Source organism: Idiotropiscis lumnitzeri, chromosome 14 (assembly GCF_059441095.1).
Source record: "Idiotropiscis lumnitzeri isolate Australia: NSW breed Sydney's pygmy pipehorse chromosome 14, RoL_Ilum_1.0, whole genome shotgun sequence".
Taxonomy (NCBI): domain Eukaryota; kingdom Metazoa; phylum Chordata; class Actinopteri; order Syngnathiformes; family Syngnathidae; genus Idiotropiscis; species Idiotropiscis lumnitzeri.
In genome coordinates, this window is record NC_142404.1 from 8803132 (window position 1) to 8820221 (window position 17090).

Here is a 17090-nt window from a genome sequence, read left to right on the forward strand (position 1 = left end):
GTATTCATGGACAACTGGACATGACCGTACAAGGTGTAAAATCGAGGACATTTTTGTTCTAAAGTCTCGTGTGCTTTGGATTTTCCAAGAATAAAACACCACGTCGATCTTTGTAAATTATTTGAGTATTTTATAAGCCGGGGGGGACTATACAAAGTAAAATGATGACGATCTCGCGAGTCGTCCCGTTAGTATTATTTATACTAATTTGGCATCGATACTAACATAGCAGAAGATACAGTTACTTGTGTTATGCACTTGATGTCATTCAGATAACTGAATATTAGCCATTTTCAAACAGAGGCTCAAATTTTGAGAAAATTTGTTCGAAATGAGAGTTTTCGGACATAGAATATGAGAATTGGCTCAAGAAATGTTGGCAAATACTGCTTTATATGATAAAGGAGTTGAAACCAATGAACTCAACATAACACAAATGTTTTTGGAGCGTGGAAAGAAACCGAGTACCCATAGAAAGGAGTGGCGATCATGTTAGGCCTCAGTCAAGATTCGAATCGCGCAACTCTGAGCCAGAAATGCACAGTAGTGCGGCAACCAATTTATCTTTACACAAATATACTGTCCAATGTATTATAATTTTATTTTGAAATATTTATCCTCACACAAAAGCAACAAAACATGAGATTATAATCATCAAGTTTTCTTTTTATACATATATTTTTAAAAAGTCACAGGGCAGTGACATCACCATAAATAATGTACAATATAGCAGCTCCAATAATAAACATCTCATGACAGGCATTAATAAACAATATCTACATTCAGAGCATGAAGGGAATAAGTTAACGCAATACAAGTGACCTCTGATTATAAACATGTTCTTTTGTGTAAATGGTTGTGTACATGTAACACACCAACAGACGATGGAAAAATATTCTAATGACAGAGAAGGACAAACAATTAGTAGAAAAATAAGATATTACAAGGAAAACTGACTAAAGTAACATCTGTGTTTTTGTTGCATTTCTTACAAATAAACAGGTAATACAGCAGCAAAATTAGCTGTTTGTAATTGTCAGGCTTTTAAATGTGCTCTCGCAGTTGAATTGGTTTATGCGCGATGTGATGGGGTGGTCCACATCCACTGATAGATGCATTAACAGAGATCAGTCCTGCTGGCCCGTTAACATCTATAACATCATCGTGACATACTGTAATACTGTACGTCATTAAAATAAACCGTGCCCCTTCCATTTAGGGCGGAGGATGCTTTTGTGTGATGGTTGAAAATATGCTGGTTGTCATGGTAGGTATCAACATGAACAGACAGTACCGACAGCCACAAGACGTCCAGGAGGGAGGGAGTGGCGTGGGCACACACAAGGGAGGCGTTGGCCAGCTCAGGATTTGACGTCTGTGAAAGGCGTGCAGGTTTCACTGCAACTGGATGATGTGCTGAGGTGTCCTGATCCACTGCCTTCTGTTTCAACAGACACACACAAAGAAGAGTGAGTGATTTTAAGCTTACAGCTTTGACTGCAATGTAGCTGTGATAGCCAAGAAAGCCTTTCAGTTTTAATTTTGACAAGACGACAGCAGTTACCATATATAAATTTAAATCATTTTATAGAGTGCACCTCCATTTCCAGGGCTAATACTGTATTTTCTCAAATAGTGGCTGTCTTGTGCGTGTGTCTACCACCGAGACAAATAACTCCTTTTGCGACCAACTGCAGTTTAGTAAATGCACACTCCGTCTCAACATCTGTGTCGAGTACCTGAGCTTGAGAGTGACTGGCACGACTTGGACTTTGCAACGAGGGTAACCAAATTCGCAGTGGCCATCCAGCCCTCTGTGGAGGTGTTCAGGTTACGCACTAACCTGCAACAAGCACACATGGATACACACTGTGCATTATTTGTGATTTATAATTGGATGGTCAGTGATGGATAACAAGAGTAACTTACCACTGTCCATTCTCCCCCTCCTTCACCAGCTCCACAACATCTCCGCTTTTCACGGCTACCTCTTGAGTGGAACCCTTCTCATAGTCGCCCGTTGCCGTGTATTTACCAGAGCACTGTTCACAAAGAAGTATTAAGGGGTCAAACATTTCTGTTGAATTGTTTCTCTATTGAGAAAGTTGCTAACATATGAGTAATCATGTGAAAACTGCACATACTTGATGAATGGAATGTATAATGAGAGGTGTGAATCCAGAAATGGAAATCCCACAAATTTTACCCTCAGCTGTAACATTAGCCTAAGCAATAGTCCGATCCAAAATTTGTGCTTCACAAACTGTGCTGATTCCATCTATTCATTATCTGAGCTGCTTCTCCTCACAAGGGTCGTGGGGGTGCTGGAGCCTATCCCAGCCGCCCTTGGGCAGTAGGCGGGTTACACCCTGGACTGGTTGGCAGCCAATCGCAGGGCACACGGAGACGAACAACCACTCACGCTCAAAATCACACTTAGGGCGAGGTGGGAAGAAACCAGAGTACCTGGAGAAAACCCACGTATGTACAGAGAGAACTGCCAACTCCACACAGGACGGCCAGAGCCCGGAATTTAACCCCGCACCTCAGCACTGTGAGACCGAAGTGCTAACGAGTTGCCCACCGTGTCGTCCACTGTGCTGATTTATCACTTAAATTTGTTTGGATTGTTGATACTATGCGAAAACAAGAATAAGCATTCACATGAATTTTATAGCATACAACAAGTCTAATATTCACTAGGTAGACCGGGGGTCTCCAATCCTGTTCCCTCAAGGGCTGGTGTGCTGCCATCTCTCTTAGCTGCAACACATCTGATTCAAATGATTATGCTCGTGGTCTAGCTTCTACAGGGCATGCTGATTATTGGATCATTTGAATCAGGTATATTACAGTGGGAGAGATGGAAAACAGACAAGACATCGGCCCTCGAGGAACAGGATTGAGGACCCGGATGAAGACCTTTCTTGGGACACCTTTTCTGTTTGTTAGAGCAACAGAGAAGACTGGGTGTGATAGTGATAGGCTCCAGCACACCTGCGACCCTCGTAAGGAGAAGCGGAACAGATAATGGATGGATGGATTTTGAAGGTGTTTGTTGAAGGGATCATTCCACATGTAATAGAAAATGTTCTGGAAGTAAATGTATCTGAAATTTTATTTCAAAAGTAATAACCATAAACAGTAAGAAAAATGAGATGTGCATTGATCCAAGACACAGGTCATGGTTGACATAAATGATATGAACATAAAACTGTGCAAGACTCACCAGCTTTTTGGCGCTATCGTCCTCCGGGTCAGAGTTGAGAGGATCCTCACCGCTGGAGTAGCCTTCGAGTTCCTCCGACGCGTCCATCGAGAGAGAGGCCTTGTTCCAGCCTGAGAGATGAGGAAGCAGAACACAGGAGGTGTGGTTACAGAAAGGTATTTGACATGAGTTTGACGTAGAATTAGATGATGCGTTTCGGCACATTTGTAGTGTGTCACGCACACAGCTGCATTACCTTCTATCAAATTCTACACCCATAAAGATGAAAGGTATTGAAAAGCAGGCTCTGCGCATGCGTGTAGTGTTTCTTTAAAAGTGCCAAAGTGCCATCGTTAACTATTGGCCTGACATTCATATGACAGCAGGTCCATATGAAGGATCACTGTTGCTTCCAAAAACTTAAAGGAAAAATGTTCCAGTTATTCCTAAATTGTTGCCTTGTAAAAGATCATTAGAGCAGATGCATTATGCAATTTCTTGCCGAATTAAAAGTTTCCACGTGTGTTAATAACCCCTCGTACATGCATGCCTGTGTGAAAAATTAGAGAATGAGAGTACACTTTCACCCGCACCGCAACACCAAGAACAGCTTTCATTACCAAAAAACAGTGAGTGTGAACAGCAAAGTGCACGTCCCTATTAAGGTATTTAAAAAGCATGAATTTAATCTTCACTTGTAGAGGTATAACCTCATCAGCAGGCTGCAGAATTACATTTGCCAATTAAGTGTGCAGATCCAGGTATGTAGTACATGCATCGGACACATTGCCAAATACAAATGCCACCAAATTGATGATGACAGTTCGTCAGCATTCATACCATCACTGAATGGGAACTGAACCCATGCTGCCTGCATAGATGTCAGTGAATTTTCCGTAATATATCCACATTTCACATTTTACAATTTGCTAAAGCGCTTCATCCAAAAAGGACAGTGGTCAAATTAGAGAAAACTGATCTGAACTGAATTGACATATACAAGGAGCAGATATTCCAGCGTATGCCAGTATCGCTCAATCAATTTGTAAAAGACTACAGGTGTTTGACAACCTGGTCCAGCTAAAGTGGAGGGATGAAGGGAGTGAGGTTCCGCATCGGAGGAAACACAACCGATGGATGGATGCATGGATGGATGCATGGATCTTGGAAGTTACCTTTAAAGCCGAACGGCGTCGGGTCGCTCTGACGCTTGGTCTTGCGATCTGGGCTGGTCGGGGAGCCTAAAAATATTTGCCCGAAAGCAGTTTGTGGGTTAGAGCAAGCAAGACTGACCATATCATTCAAAGTGTACATGCTTGGGAGGGAAACACTAAAGCAACCACAAGTGAAGCAAATAATTGACTTCCTCATTTTCCCTGTTTGCCTTCTATTTGGTTACAGGGTGAAGCATAAGTAGGGAATATGCGGAAACATCACAAGTTTCACTAAGCACAGTAGGGACATATTTTACAGGGACATCTGCGTTAAACATCTTACACCTAAAACAATATTCAGCAACACACTGGGTGAGAAGAGCTCACATGGAAATACATATAGGATAGCGGAAAGCCGATGATTGGCTTTCAGGGGCGATAGAAATTGTGATTTTGCCATCCAAGCATCACATTTGCTGTGGGGAAAGCACCAAGGCTGCACTGAATGGCGTTGCTACTGCTGCTGTGTAATACCTGGACACAGCAGAATGGTGATGGGCAAGGTGAAACTTTTATCATCTGTGCTCGGTGGCTCTGTGGAGGCAAGCATGCAGTGTTGGACCGCGCAATGAACCACTATGATGAAGTACCTTCTTGAATTATTTTGCCTCAAAAAATTTTATTTGATTCATAGTTAAAATATCTGGAGAAATATAGATCCTCTCATAAAACCAATGGCAATTTAGCATAATGGACATAAGGAAGTGCATCAACATAAAAAGCAGACGGCCCTGTGCTGTAAAAAGATTACTAAGTAATACTTGCTAAGTGAAAGTAAATTGCTAAATTGTGTATAGATATAACTGCCTCATTGGTCAAAGGTACTGCTTTTTTTTTTCCTGTGTCCCTAAAATAGGGGCAATGGAGAAGATGTATTTTATTTTTTTATTTTATTCCAAAACGTTTTTGTTTTTGGATTCATCAATGAGTAATTGCGCTTGAGGTGCAAATGATTGTCCTCCACAAGTATGCCTAGCAACAAGTGACTCTGGTAATAGAAACAAGCAATTCAGTTGCTTTACAGTGTCTTGCCTACATCTAATTTCAGATGTTGTTTAATGAATCACATAGAATAAAGTACATATTATCTGTGTGGTCCAGTACAATTCTATTAGAATTGAATAAACTACTGCAGTTAATTTTGCCAAGCCAGGAGTTTCAGCATTTCTTGGCATATTGTAATTGTTTTATTCATTTTTGTGGGGTGGCGCCAATCAATAATTTTTTTAAAATTATTTTTCCCTTTTGTTATTATAATTCCCATTAAGATGTCACACAATGTTTCATCTAAAAACACCACTGGGTCATAAGGCATTAAGGGAATTTCCATTCAAAATGAGTGTGCTCTACTAAGTGAATGTCGAACCTCTCTACAATGGACATGATGATCTGGCATGATGGGACAAAATGACCTGCAGTTACCTTTCTGAGCTTTGAGGTTACTGAAGCCCTGTAAAGTAAAGCGCTTTTTAGCTGCAGCGGTTCTGTCTGAGGTAGGGCTTGTGGCTCTCTCTTCCGACCCGGAGGAAATGCAAGTGGAACAGGAAGGGAATACAAAGATAAAGGGAAGACGCGAGGTAAGTTAAAAGACACTCAAAGGAAGGAAACGTGAGGAAAGACATGAATCAGACAAGAGGTGGGAATAAAGGTGTAATTATCGTGCATTAATATGGCTTAAATAGTCCCAGAAGGTCACCTTTTCCTGTTGACTTTGGCGAAGGAGAAGAATTGGAATCAAAGCTGCAGTGCTCGGCTTTCCTCTCGTCTCCTTTCTTCAAACTCCTCTGGCCCATCTTGAATGGACTGCTGCTGCTGAGAAGTCAAGAATGTTGGCCTGGAGAAGATCACTTTTCATCAAGCGCAAACGCACACATACGTGAGACTGTCTGGTCCTCCTGCCCCCGGGGGACAATGGATAACCTGATCTGGCGCCCTCTGCTGACTTGCTTCTGAACAAGACAGAAAAATAAACAGTTACTGAGACAGTGAGCGGTGCTTCTCACCCACTCGTGTGCCCTAGGAGATCATCAGGGGTGCTGCGGAAAATTATAAAATTTCAGTCAATTGCATCCATCTATGACGGGAAGAACAAAAGTGCTCTTACATTAAGATGGAAGGGGGTACAATAAACCTGTGAAGCCACCTGTTGTTTTTCATACATCAGAATAAGTCATTGCTTCCTGTGAGTATATAAATTTGTGTTCTATTACACAGGGCCATTTTTATCATGTAAAATGGGTGCCTTATAATATGTTGTTGCGGTGCATGTATATGTTGACATGCAGTAGGCTCGCTGAACCACTGAACTTACTGAGTTTTAATTTCTTTTGGTTTTGTATTAATGGCCTGCAAATGCTTTTCGTTCAATGTTTAGTGTGATCATGAGTTTAATTTTGCATTATCATAGGTGAGTAAGAGCCTACGTTGCACGTTTTGTTACAGAATGCCGTCATATCCCGAGGGCAACCCACATTGACATTTCACGTCAATAATCATTGCAGATAACACACCGTGGGATAAAAATACCCAACAACCGGCATCATTTAGGTTGAAATTAGAGCTCATTCTCTTTACCTCTGCATGCTTCCAGCTGAGTTGTCAAAACCTTCCTGATCTCCTTCACCCAGGTTGTTTTCACTTCGGCGGTTGGTGCCTGAAATTTCAAGAGTAACATCCAACGAGAGTTATTACCATTGGAAGCTATTAGTATGTCAACAACTGATTCATACCTGCACGATGTAGACCTCTTCTCTGGAGTTACACCAGATTTCAAACTTCTTTTGGTCTCCCTTGGCATTTTCGGTAATACCCACAGCATTCATCTGTCAAGGCAGGCAATCCAGTGAAATTTTAAATAATGCATTAAGCCAAAAGAAGGACTAAATCCAAAATGGAGGGCCACTCACGCTGAGTGACTGCTTGAAGCTGTAGGACGGAGCCTTCTCATAACCCTCCCCGCTCTCCTCCCTCCGCTTACAGAAGAGCAGGGCCTTCTCGTGCAGGAAGATGTGTCTCTGCATGGGCTTGAAGCGGGCCAGGTCCTTGACCTTGGCATGGCCTTTCTTGTGTTCCGTCCACACGCTGAACGAGCCCTGCATCAGCAGCTTGCCCAACTCACTCAGGTTGCCCTGGTGAAGCAAATTAGTCATGTTGAGTCTTCTATAGCTACGTTTCCATCAAGCCATTCAGTTCAATTCAGCTTGGCATGGTTGGTGCAACACCTCACATAAATGTCTCATCATTTCCTCCATTATGTGGCTGTAATTGCCTTCACTCCGCCATCCGATAGAATTATGTGTCATCAACATTACCAAAATAACACAGTGCTGGTTCTTTAAATATTAATTCATTCTGACTCATTGGGACGAATGCAATAGTCATGATACTAGTAATATAATATACTTAAGTGCAAATTCAATAATATGAATCATTATTGTACAAATAGTTTTTCTATTTCTAAAAAAAACCCCAAAAAACGAACAAGTGAGGGATGGATTTTTATAAAATACATTTTGACAAATAGCGACTGTTTGAACAGCTTCATTCTTCAAAGTAAATAAAGGCCTAGTACGCATGCAGTTGAAGTTAAAGTAGGAAACCAACAAAGTAGAGTTAATCACACAGATCCATTTTGTGTTCTTCCAAGTAGAGGATTTCTTTTGCGTTCTTTCAATTATATTCTAGGTGTGACATGAAAGTGACAATTCTGTCAAGTAGTTAATGTTAACCTAATGCAGCATGTCTGGATGTAGATGCAACAACAGCAGGGTGCCAAACAATGGTTTGGATGACTTACCAACATTTTTTTTCATCTTTGTCCTAATCGATGATTCTTTGTCCTGTGTATTGTCTCACCTCATATCCTGTAATGGCGATGAGGTGCATGGAGTCATTGACAGCCTTAAGTATGCCCAAGATGGATGTCAGAGCCTCTTGCAGGTCATCTGTGCCCTCACAGCCTTTACTATACTTAAGCATTTCCTACAGAAAGCAAAAAAAATAAGAAAGATACAATAATACAAATCACTTCCCTTTTTCAATTCTAGTTTGAGGCTAATAGTCGACATGCTACCTTCAGCAGCAGTTGGTATTTAGTAATTCTCTGCACAGGCTTCAGCAAATAGGAATCCAAGCCAAGTTTGTGCTCCAGCTTTTTCTGACACTCCTAGTGATGATTGTAAAATAAAGACATCAAACACTCAAGCAAAGACTAAACACGGGCATGTGTTGACATTACCTGGAAGAAGACTGAGTCGGAGCACTGTCTCCAGAGGCTTTCGGAGCGAGGCTTGTTGTGACAGTACTTCTCATAGATCTGCAGGTCAGTCATCTAAGCGAGGGGAAATAAGTTGTGTGGAGGAAATGTTAAATAAAGACTCAGGTTTTCCACCTTCTCACATTTGCTCACCCTTTCCAGGAAACATCTCCCAACGAGCTCTGGACAGTCTGCATACAGCTCTAACTCCCTGAGAAACGTCCTGGAAAACAAAGATGGATGACAAATGATGAAGGTGCTGGCATATATGTGCGCAAAACAAGTTTAGCTCATGAACAGAGGTTTAACAATCAACTTGCAAGACTTACTATACGTTGCCCCTAATTTTTGTGTTTTTTGTTCCGCCATTACCCCATAGGCTGAGATGGCTTTTTTATTTTTTAATGATAAGCACAGACCCAGAAATGGCACTAAAGTGACAACTGCTGGTCAAGGTCAACTTTCAACATTATTTATTTTAATGGTCTTATACCACAAGATCAAAGAATGCAGGCGAAATACAATTGAACAAAAAAAGTCTCTGCACTCTTTTTTTTTTAAGGTTTCATAATGGCAGTCGTTTTCTTAACACTTTGCCAGCTCTAAAAGAAGCAGGTTTGATACAAACATTGTGGTATTTTTTTTCAAGCAGTGCAATCAACTGAAACACAGCCGCAATATTTGCCCCAATGTGAGGGCTTGCAAAATTACAGACTACTGTGTCAGGTGATTTTGTGTTGCCACAGTAACCGCAGAATCCAAGTTTGTGGACCAACAAATGTGTTTGGAATCAATTATTTTTAGGGCCGTTTAATTCTAACTTCAAATGAAAGGGTGGCTCATCATGAACAGATCCCTCACCTTTTGTGGAAGTGGTAGATTTCTGGCATGTTGCCAAACAAAACCTCCTTTTTGTTCTGCAAATGGGAAGGTATGAGGTGCGCCATGGCTGTGTTATCCATTTCGGAAGCGTAACCCTGAAACCAACAAAAACTTGGTTAATACTGATTGTGACACAAAAACATCCTCTATCAAGCGTCGTGGGATAGTTAAAACAGAACCTGCAAGACACACAGCAGCTCTTCCACATAAGCCCTCTCCGTTTCCAGCAGCTCGTTCATAACGTGCCTGCAAACGAAGAGAGAGTTACAACTGGAGTGTGGCGGGCGTGGCTGTGTAAATTGTAAACACCTGAAGCAGCAGAGTGTAAGTGAGGGGACAGATCAATGCGTTTGCAAGATCATAGTAATTGAACAGCAGCCCACCCATCTCACATAAACAATAAACATGAGAGGTAACATGGAATTACTGTGTTGACAAAATGGGGGTGGAGGACCCCCACCGCACCCAGCCAAGAGGGGAAGGCGGCCCAATCAGCAGGACACTAATACGTGCAGGGACACAGCCCCGCTGAAGCGCCCCACAATAGGAATGCGCAGGCATCCACCACCTCCCGGACCAGGGCACTCCAATGGATGTCAGCTGGCACCGCCCCACCACCCGTTGTACATGAGCAAGACCACCTCAAGGATGAACAGGGAGGCCAGCCCGGGCATTTGGCAAACCCCATCTCAAGAAAGGAGGAAGAACGCCATCCCTACGTGGCCCACACCGCAAACAGAGTCAAGAAGGCCAAAGATCCTTCCATAGTGTAGTCTAATACCTCACCTCCTGAGCACTGCCAGGTTCTCCTCCTCCTCTGACAGAGAGCCATGTCTGCGTTTACCCTCTCCATTCTGGAGGTGCCTATCTCCCTTGGGAGGACGAATACAAGGATTAGAGTGACATTAAAAGCGTCCATACGGATAAAATCTTTACTGCACTCACGTTGTCACAGCTTTCATTGTTTCCCTCAGAGTGGCTTCTATCCAGTTTACCTCTGTGGGCTGAGCAAATGAGGACAGTCACAACACAAATATGTAGGGATTTAGAAAAAGAACACACAATCAGGTGTTTAATACTGCGTTGAGACTGACCAGGTGAGCTGAGAGGAGATTTGATGAAGGCTTCAGGTCTGGGAGCGACCGGCTGCACTGGCCTTGTCTGCTTGGCTGCGAGCTTGTTCAGGCTGACCCTTCTCTTGTCGAACATCTCCTGCATTGACACCTGCTTTTGGAACACCTTTTCCACTTGGTCCTGTTCAGCAACGATAGGCGCGTCAATGTCATGTTCGAACAGTAATTGCCCAAATCAGTTCCTAACAGCAATAGGTACCCTGAGCTGCTGGTCGAGCACTGCCTCATAATCCGCCCAGATGCTATTCAGGTCCGATAGTCGGTCCTGACCTGCGCCTGCCAGAAACCCCTCGACCTCCTGCAGAGCCGACTCAGCCCCCTCATGTGACTGACACTTGTCCACGGGCTGAGAAGCCAGCAGGTAAATACCATCATCGCACCACTTTGAAGCCTGTAAATGACAGTGAGACAAGAATGAACACATGAAAACATGCGCGTGTGGGTGCGTGTGTTTAGGTACATGCGTGTAGCTCACCCTCTCCAAGCAGTGATGCAGCTCTCGGGCTTTGAGGAGAAGCTCCTTCTTCACCTTTAAATTGTTGCTCAATTCCTGGCAGAACATTCGTAGCTCGTTGCTTTTCGGCACAATGGAATCCTGAGCATAGTGAGCTTTCTGGATGAGGTCATCACCTTCACCGGCCAAAGCCAAAGCTCTGTCCAATGCCTCCTGTGGAACACAAACACAAGCTTTTGTCAACGTTTAAAAGAGTGCAGGAACCATTGATCAGGCAAGTATATCTTTAAAATGGAAGGAGAACCATGCAGTTTCACCACCTCATTTTTTTTTTTACAAACTGCTGTGCCTAATCTGAAGTCCATCACCACATATTATTGAGAGAACATAAACATCCCACCATTCAAATAAAACAATTTACATTTTTTTTTTCCTTTATTTTTTTACCATCTGCCTTGACTCCATTGAAGGCACCTCCAGGGGGAGATGTGCCTCACACTTTGAAAACAGGTTGTACTACATACTAGTGACTAGTTTAAATGGTGAATGGAGTGCATTAATATAGCGCTTTACCAACCATCACGGTGCCAATAGTGCTTTAGAGAAGCTCATCCATTCACCCGTTAACCCTTTGATCACTGGATGATCCCGCTCTACCAACTGAGCTCCATCTCAGTTAATAGTTCAGTTGATTTTACAAGAAGTAATAATATTTAAATTTAGTGTTATCATCACTTACGCAGACTCTCTCCTCGTAGGCGGTGAGATCACTGAGGATTTGGTCAGCGTGGATGCGGCTGATCCCCACCTCAGAGAAGGTGGCCAGTTTCTCAGATAGCTGATCTAGCAAAAGCCTCACCTGTCGCACCGAAACATATTCACATTCACAAATGAGCAAAGAGAAACCTCAGCACTGCCAGTTGATTTGACAAACCTCTTTGTAGTCATCTTCAAAGTGGCGCAACTGGAGACACTGCTCCAGTTTGGCCCGGTGCTTCCCCCAGAACTCGTCAAAAGCCCTTTCAGTCTCGTCGAGCTGAGACAGCAGTCTAGTAGAGGGCAGAGAAGGAGGAGATGGAGGAAAAGTTAGGCCGGGAATGCTGACTGAGTGTTCAGAGAGCGTATTGGTCTTCAGTGCGCTCATGAGCCCCCCCCAAAAAAATCACCAGAATCAGCTGAGCTTCAACAATGACAAGACAGCTAACAACAAGGTAACTCTTTCATCATTAATCTACTTACAAAACTGTGACAAAATTAGACACCGAAAGGACACTAATTGGGAACACCTGCAAAGTCGTGTGTGGTCCAAAAAAGGAGATGAATGAAAAAAATTGTACAATTACAAAGCAATCTTCCCACCTCTGCACTGTTGCCAGGTTCTCCAGTTCATCCTGGTTCATGTTGTGGTCGGGGTTGTGCATCAAAGGTTCATTGATGCTCTCTAACAGCCGGCTGCCTTGGCTCAGCGCTACCAGCAGATCATCCTGGACAAACACACACAAGACAATCACGATACAACACGCATAAACAAGTCGAGCAAAATGACAAATAAAGACCAACCTTCATTTGATCTTTTTGGCATCCGTGTGCACTGAGGAGGAGGGTGGTGGCCTGGGTCTCATTGGGGAGTTCTGTTTCAGCCAGCTCAGTGCCAAACGACTGCAAAGCCTGGGCCATTTTCTTCACCATCAATGCAAAGCCCTCGATAGCCTGCCATCACAATAAACAAGAAGATGTGTTCCAGAAAGCACATCAAGAGACATTCGTGGCCTTTCATGATCATTTGCTGCCTTGGCTGTTGAGTGTCCTGTCTATACCACTGATGGGAAGCAATGAAGTAGAAATGTTTTGTTACTGTACTTGAGCAGTTTTTTTTCCGGTACTTTGGACTTTACAATGTATTTAACAGACTGCTTTTTACTTTTACGCATTACATTTTAACACAATATACTGTAGGTACTTTTTACTTAGTAGATTTTCAAAACAGTACATTTCAGAGGTTGTACTTTAGTAATTTTAGTCGAGTAATCATTCGAATTTGTATTTTTGAGTATTATCAGTGTTTTAAACAAGTAATTACATTTCTACTCAAGTGCAGCATGTGAGTATTTTTTCCAACTCTGGCTTATATCTATGTCTGTTCTATGCAGCCTACTGCTGGTTGTCCAGAGCAGGATGCTCTTGGAAAAGAGGCTTTTAATCTCAGTTGGATTTTATTCTCCAGTTTGTAAAATTGTAAAATAAATGTCAGATATTTGACGTATGTAGGTAATTTTCCACATGATGAAAATCGACACATTAAATACATTATGATAAACCTTTGATAGTTTGTTATTGGCTGTAGGACATATACACCATATTAGCGAAAAGATTCTATGAGAATAAGAGTAAGAAACTTGTAACGTCATTTACATTTGGCAGCCATTTAAATTGAACATTACCATAGGACCATAATTATAATTTTATCTTCCAGAGGAGTTCATAGCGCATATGCTCATGCGATATTAGTGTTATAATAGTCAAAAGTCCATATCCAGAATTGCTTTAATAGTCAAGGGAGCAAAACGTAACATCGCAGGGGATGGAGAGATTTCACAGTCGACAAACGCAAAAGCAATATCGGAAATTTGCATGCTTCAAATGTTTATTGTGACATAAAAAGTGTGTTGATGCATGCGCATACGGTGCGGTGTGTGATCCACTTCTCGTGACAGTACGCCTGCGTTCCCCCGAGGTCCTGGCTCAGCTGTGTGTGGTCAATGTAGGAGTGAAGCTCACTCACCGAGCTGAGCATGATTACCTGGATCAGAAGCACAAAATGTGACCTTGACACAGCTTACACATGCAGTACATTCGCCAATAGGAAATAGGTAACAAAAGGCAAAAGACTTGACGCATACCGGCACTTTCATTTTAAAGTCATCCTTGTTGAACTTGAAGAGGATGTCGGAGAGTGTGCGTTGAAGGAGAGTGGTGGGCCTCAGGACCAGAACCAGCTGGAGGTTTGCAGGGAATGAGCCCTGGGTGATGGAGAGGACAAGATTCAATGAAATGAGTTGCATCAAAAATCTCCCATGACAAAAACAATAATGCTTAATTTCCAGATGTGATGAGAGGGCCACCTAACGAGTTTGGCACTTAGTGGGGAGCAGACCTGACTGAATTACAACAACTTTCATATATTAACACCAGCATACATCACTTGAGACAGGCCATTATTGTAAACAAGACGGGAAGCCCGTCATCACCAGCCGCGTGGAACAAATAAAGCTGATTTAATTTAAAAAAAAGCAAACATCCTCGATCAGTGTCTTCAGAGCAGCTTTGGTGGTAAATGATCACTTCCGGTTTCATCTTTTATTAAACCCTCCCTTCCCTCCTTAGTTCCAAAATGGATTGATTCAACCTGAAATAAAAACACTGCTATCTGAACATTTTGAACCAGTGAGAGGTGCAATCGCTGTAGCTGCGATAGCCAGCGGGCCAAGACTGAAGCTCAGATAAAGCTCTTATTATTAGGATGATGTCACTTTCTGATATCATTGCTCTTCAAAGACATAATTCAATTCATCATCCAGTGGCAATAAGTCAGAGGAAGTGAAAACGGAAGGAAACAATTTGACTACCTTTAGCTAAATCATACATTGTTGGTTTGAACACAATCCATTCCAAAGCGCTGGTCAAGGGCTGATTGGTTTAGACGGAATACATTTTTTGTCAACTTCTGATTGGTTAAGACATGATCCATTTTCCACCCCAGAGGAAACAATAGAAATGATCTATCGCAGGTTTGGATGTAATCAGTAATTCTGATGATCTGTGCCAGCCCACTATGACAATGCTATCACTTCACATAAAGCCAAAACGCGCTGGTTTTTTTCGTGTACATGCCTTCAGTGTTATTGTTACTTTAGTCATATTGTACTGAGTAGATGGGATGTGTCATAACTGGTTCCATTACCAGTTCTATGGCTATCATCACATTTCACCCTAGTGGAGTTAATCCTTTAGCTGTTCACTGAGTTTAAGGCTCATGAAATAGCACATGCAGAGGTTTGTTTGAGTTGTTTAAGTGTGACAATTCAAATTCCAATTTGAGGCACCACAGGTGCTACTTTTGTTTCTTTTATAATTTCACGGCTTGAAAACACATCTTCCTTTTTTTGTACTAGAAAAGGTAAAAAAAAGTGTCCAATATTTAACCCTCCGGTTTACATGAGTAAATGGCACCCTGAGGGACACAAATGGACTCCTGCTGAATTGGTAAGCAGAACGTCTGTCTCACAGAGGCAGGTGCAGACATTCACAAAACAAAGAAGCCACCAGCTGAGTGAACTCACCGCAATCCGAAGCAAGGTCCCTTTGACGGCCGCCCATCGGTCCTGCCGACGATCGATGACGAGGATGAAGCCCACGTCCGTTGATGGCAAGCTGGTGCACACACAGTGAGGAAAAATCCATTAAGAGTAGAAACTCAACTGCAAAAATAGTTCCGATAAAAAAAGCAGCAAGCGCACAGTTTTCCTTTATGAGACAAGTGATGAAGCCACGTTGTGTTATTGTGTGGCTCTTATCTTCTCAGGCAGGGGCGCCTAAACCCCTGCGCCCACCCTCCACCATGGGTGGCCTCTCTGCTGGGCACTTCATAAAGTCACTCACATCCTACCAGCATGCATTGAGAGTAACACAAACAGAAATCTATGTACATCTGCTCATTGCACTAAGCAGTCGAATAAATGAGCAGCTTCAAAGCTAAAAAGATGCAGTAGAGCTGGATTGGTTGCAAAGGTACTGTAGCATCATGTGCTCAGCCTAAGCCCCGCCCCCATCCAACAGCCATCCAGTAAGTGATGGAGGCTGCCAGAACATGAGCCTATCACAAAGGGTGCTACAAAGTAAAGAGTAGCTCCCGTAGCCAGAGAGGGGCTCTACATAGACATGAGGGGGAAGGGTGGTCCAAGAGGCCCTTGTAAACAAGGTTTTATGTTTATCTAGTCATAGAATTCTCTTTCAAGCGACAGTATATACACACACTGGCTTCAACCTTGGGTACTTATCTAAAAATGAATAATAATTCTCACTTCTGATTGACACTCAATTTGTGAAAATAATTGTGGTGTATACTACATCAGAGTTGTTGGAAATATTTTGCCACTCTACAGTATGTATATAAGGTAAGAAAAAAAACAATGAAACATCTCTTGCCTCTTGGTATGATGCAGTACTGAATACTGACACTTTAGATTTTTTTTATTCAGTTTCTGTATTGGTATGCAAATAACAGACTAAAACCAGGGTAAATACATTAAAAATAAAGAGAAACAAATGGGACTACAAAATAAAAACATGAGTTACATTTTAATTTAAAAGTTGTAACTATTTTTTTTTTCAATCCAGCACGTCTCTTTCTTGAGTCATTGTGTACATTTGGATATTAATTACATGGCACAAACATAATTCTTCATTAGCTGATGCACTGATCATTCTTTGAACGAGCAAGAAATGCTTCAAGTCACAATACACGTCAGACAGAGGTCGCCCGAGAGGAAGACAACATGTGACTCTGTTCATCTTTAGAAAGCCCTGAGGCTCATCACACCCCAGAACCTTTCAAACGAAACAATCAACTGTTTAACTCAATGTAGAATAATACAACAAACTCAAATGCAATTAACGACTTAAATGATTGAATAATAGGGTGTAAATGGAGGAATGTTTGATTCTGGTGGTCTTACACAATTACCCCTCCCCCCTCACCTCATCCAGTCCCCCAGTGTATGACACCCTGCAGAAGACTGATAAGAACCCTGGATTATGACTGATGAATGCAGGCCTCATGACCATTTTTTTCCTTGCTATGCAACACAGCAGGACTTGCAGATGATCCTTTTTTGTGGGTGTTTACAGTAGACAGTGAGTTTGAATTGAAAGTCGGAGACCGTCG

The 17090-nt window shown here is 42.3% G+C and overlaps 1 protein-coding gene across 2 annotated transcripts in view; it reads right to left on the reverse strand.

Moving 5' to 3' along the window:
- Positions 1–577: 577 nt before the first annotated feature.
- LOC148323325 (guanine nucleotide exchange factor DBS-like) overlaps positions 578–17090 on the reverse strand; it is a 30312-nt gene continuing 13799 nt past the window's right edge. For both annotated transcript variants that reach the window (XM_088315706.1, XM_088315707.1), the window contains exons 4-33: positions 15487–15577; positions 14047–14166; positions 13830–13946; positions 12707–12856; positions 12506–12630; positions 12081–12195; positions 11886–12005; positions 11168–11359; positions 10892–11083; positions 10654–10813; positions 10505–10563; positions 10346–10431; positions 9739–9805; positions 9539–9654; positions 8831–8900; positions 8660–8752; positions 8495–8587; positions 8278–8403; positions 7329–7550; positions 7152–7244; positions 6997–7075; positions 6299–6371; positions 6119–6231; positions 5845–5934; positions 4897–4956; positions 4384–4449; positions 3230–3339; positions 1930–2042; positions 1740–1843; positions 578–1441 (exon numbers count right to left, since the gene is read on the reverse strand). In XM_088315706.1, the coding sequence (XP_088171832.1) occupies positions 1362–1441; positions 1740–1843; positions 1930–2042; positions 3230–3339; positions 4384–4449; positions 4897–4956; positions 5845–5934; positions 6119–6231; positions 6299–6371; positions 6997–7075; positions 7152–7244; positions 7329–7550; positions 8278–8403; positions 8495–8587; positions 8660–8752; positions 8831–8900; positions 9539–9654; positions 9739–9805; positions 10346–10431; positions 10505–10563; positions 10654–10813; positions 10892–11083; positions 11168–11359; positions 11886–12005; positions 12081–12195; positions 12506–12630; positions 12707–12856; positions 13830–13946; positions 14047–14166; positions 15487–15577 (3295 nt within the window). In that variant the 3' untranslated portion in view covers positions 578–1361. The remainder of the gene's footprint in view (positions 1442–1739; positions 1844–1929; positions 2043–3229; positions 3340–4383; positions 4450–4896; positions 4957–5844; positions 5935–6118; positions 6232–6298; positions 6372–6996; positions 7076–7151; positions 7245–7328; positions 7551–8277; positions 8404–8494; positions 8588–8659; positions 8753–8830; positions 8901–9538; positions 9655–9738; positions 9806–10345; positions 10432–10504; positions 10564–10653; positions 10814–10891; positions 11084–11167; positions 11360–11885; positions 12006–12080; positions 12196–12505; positions 12631–12706; positions 12857–13829; positions 13947–14046; positions 14167–15486; positions 15578–17090) is intronic.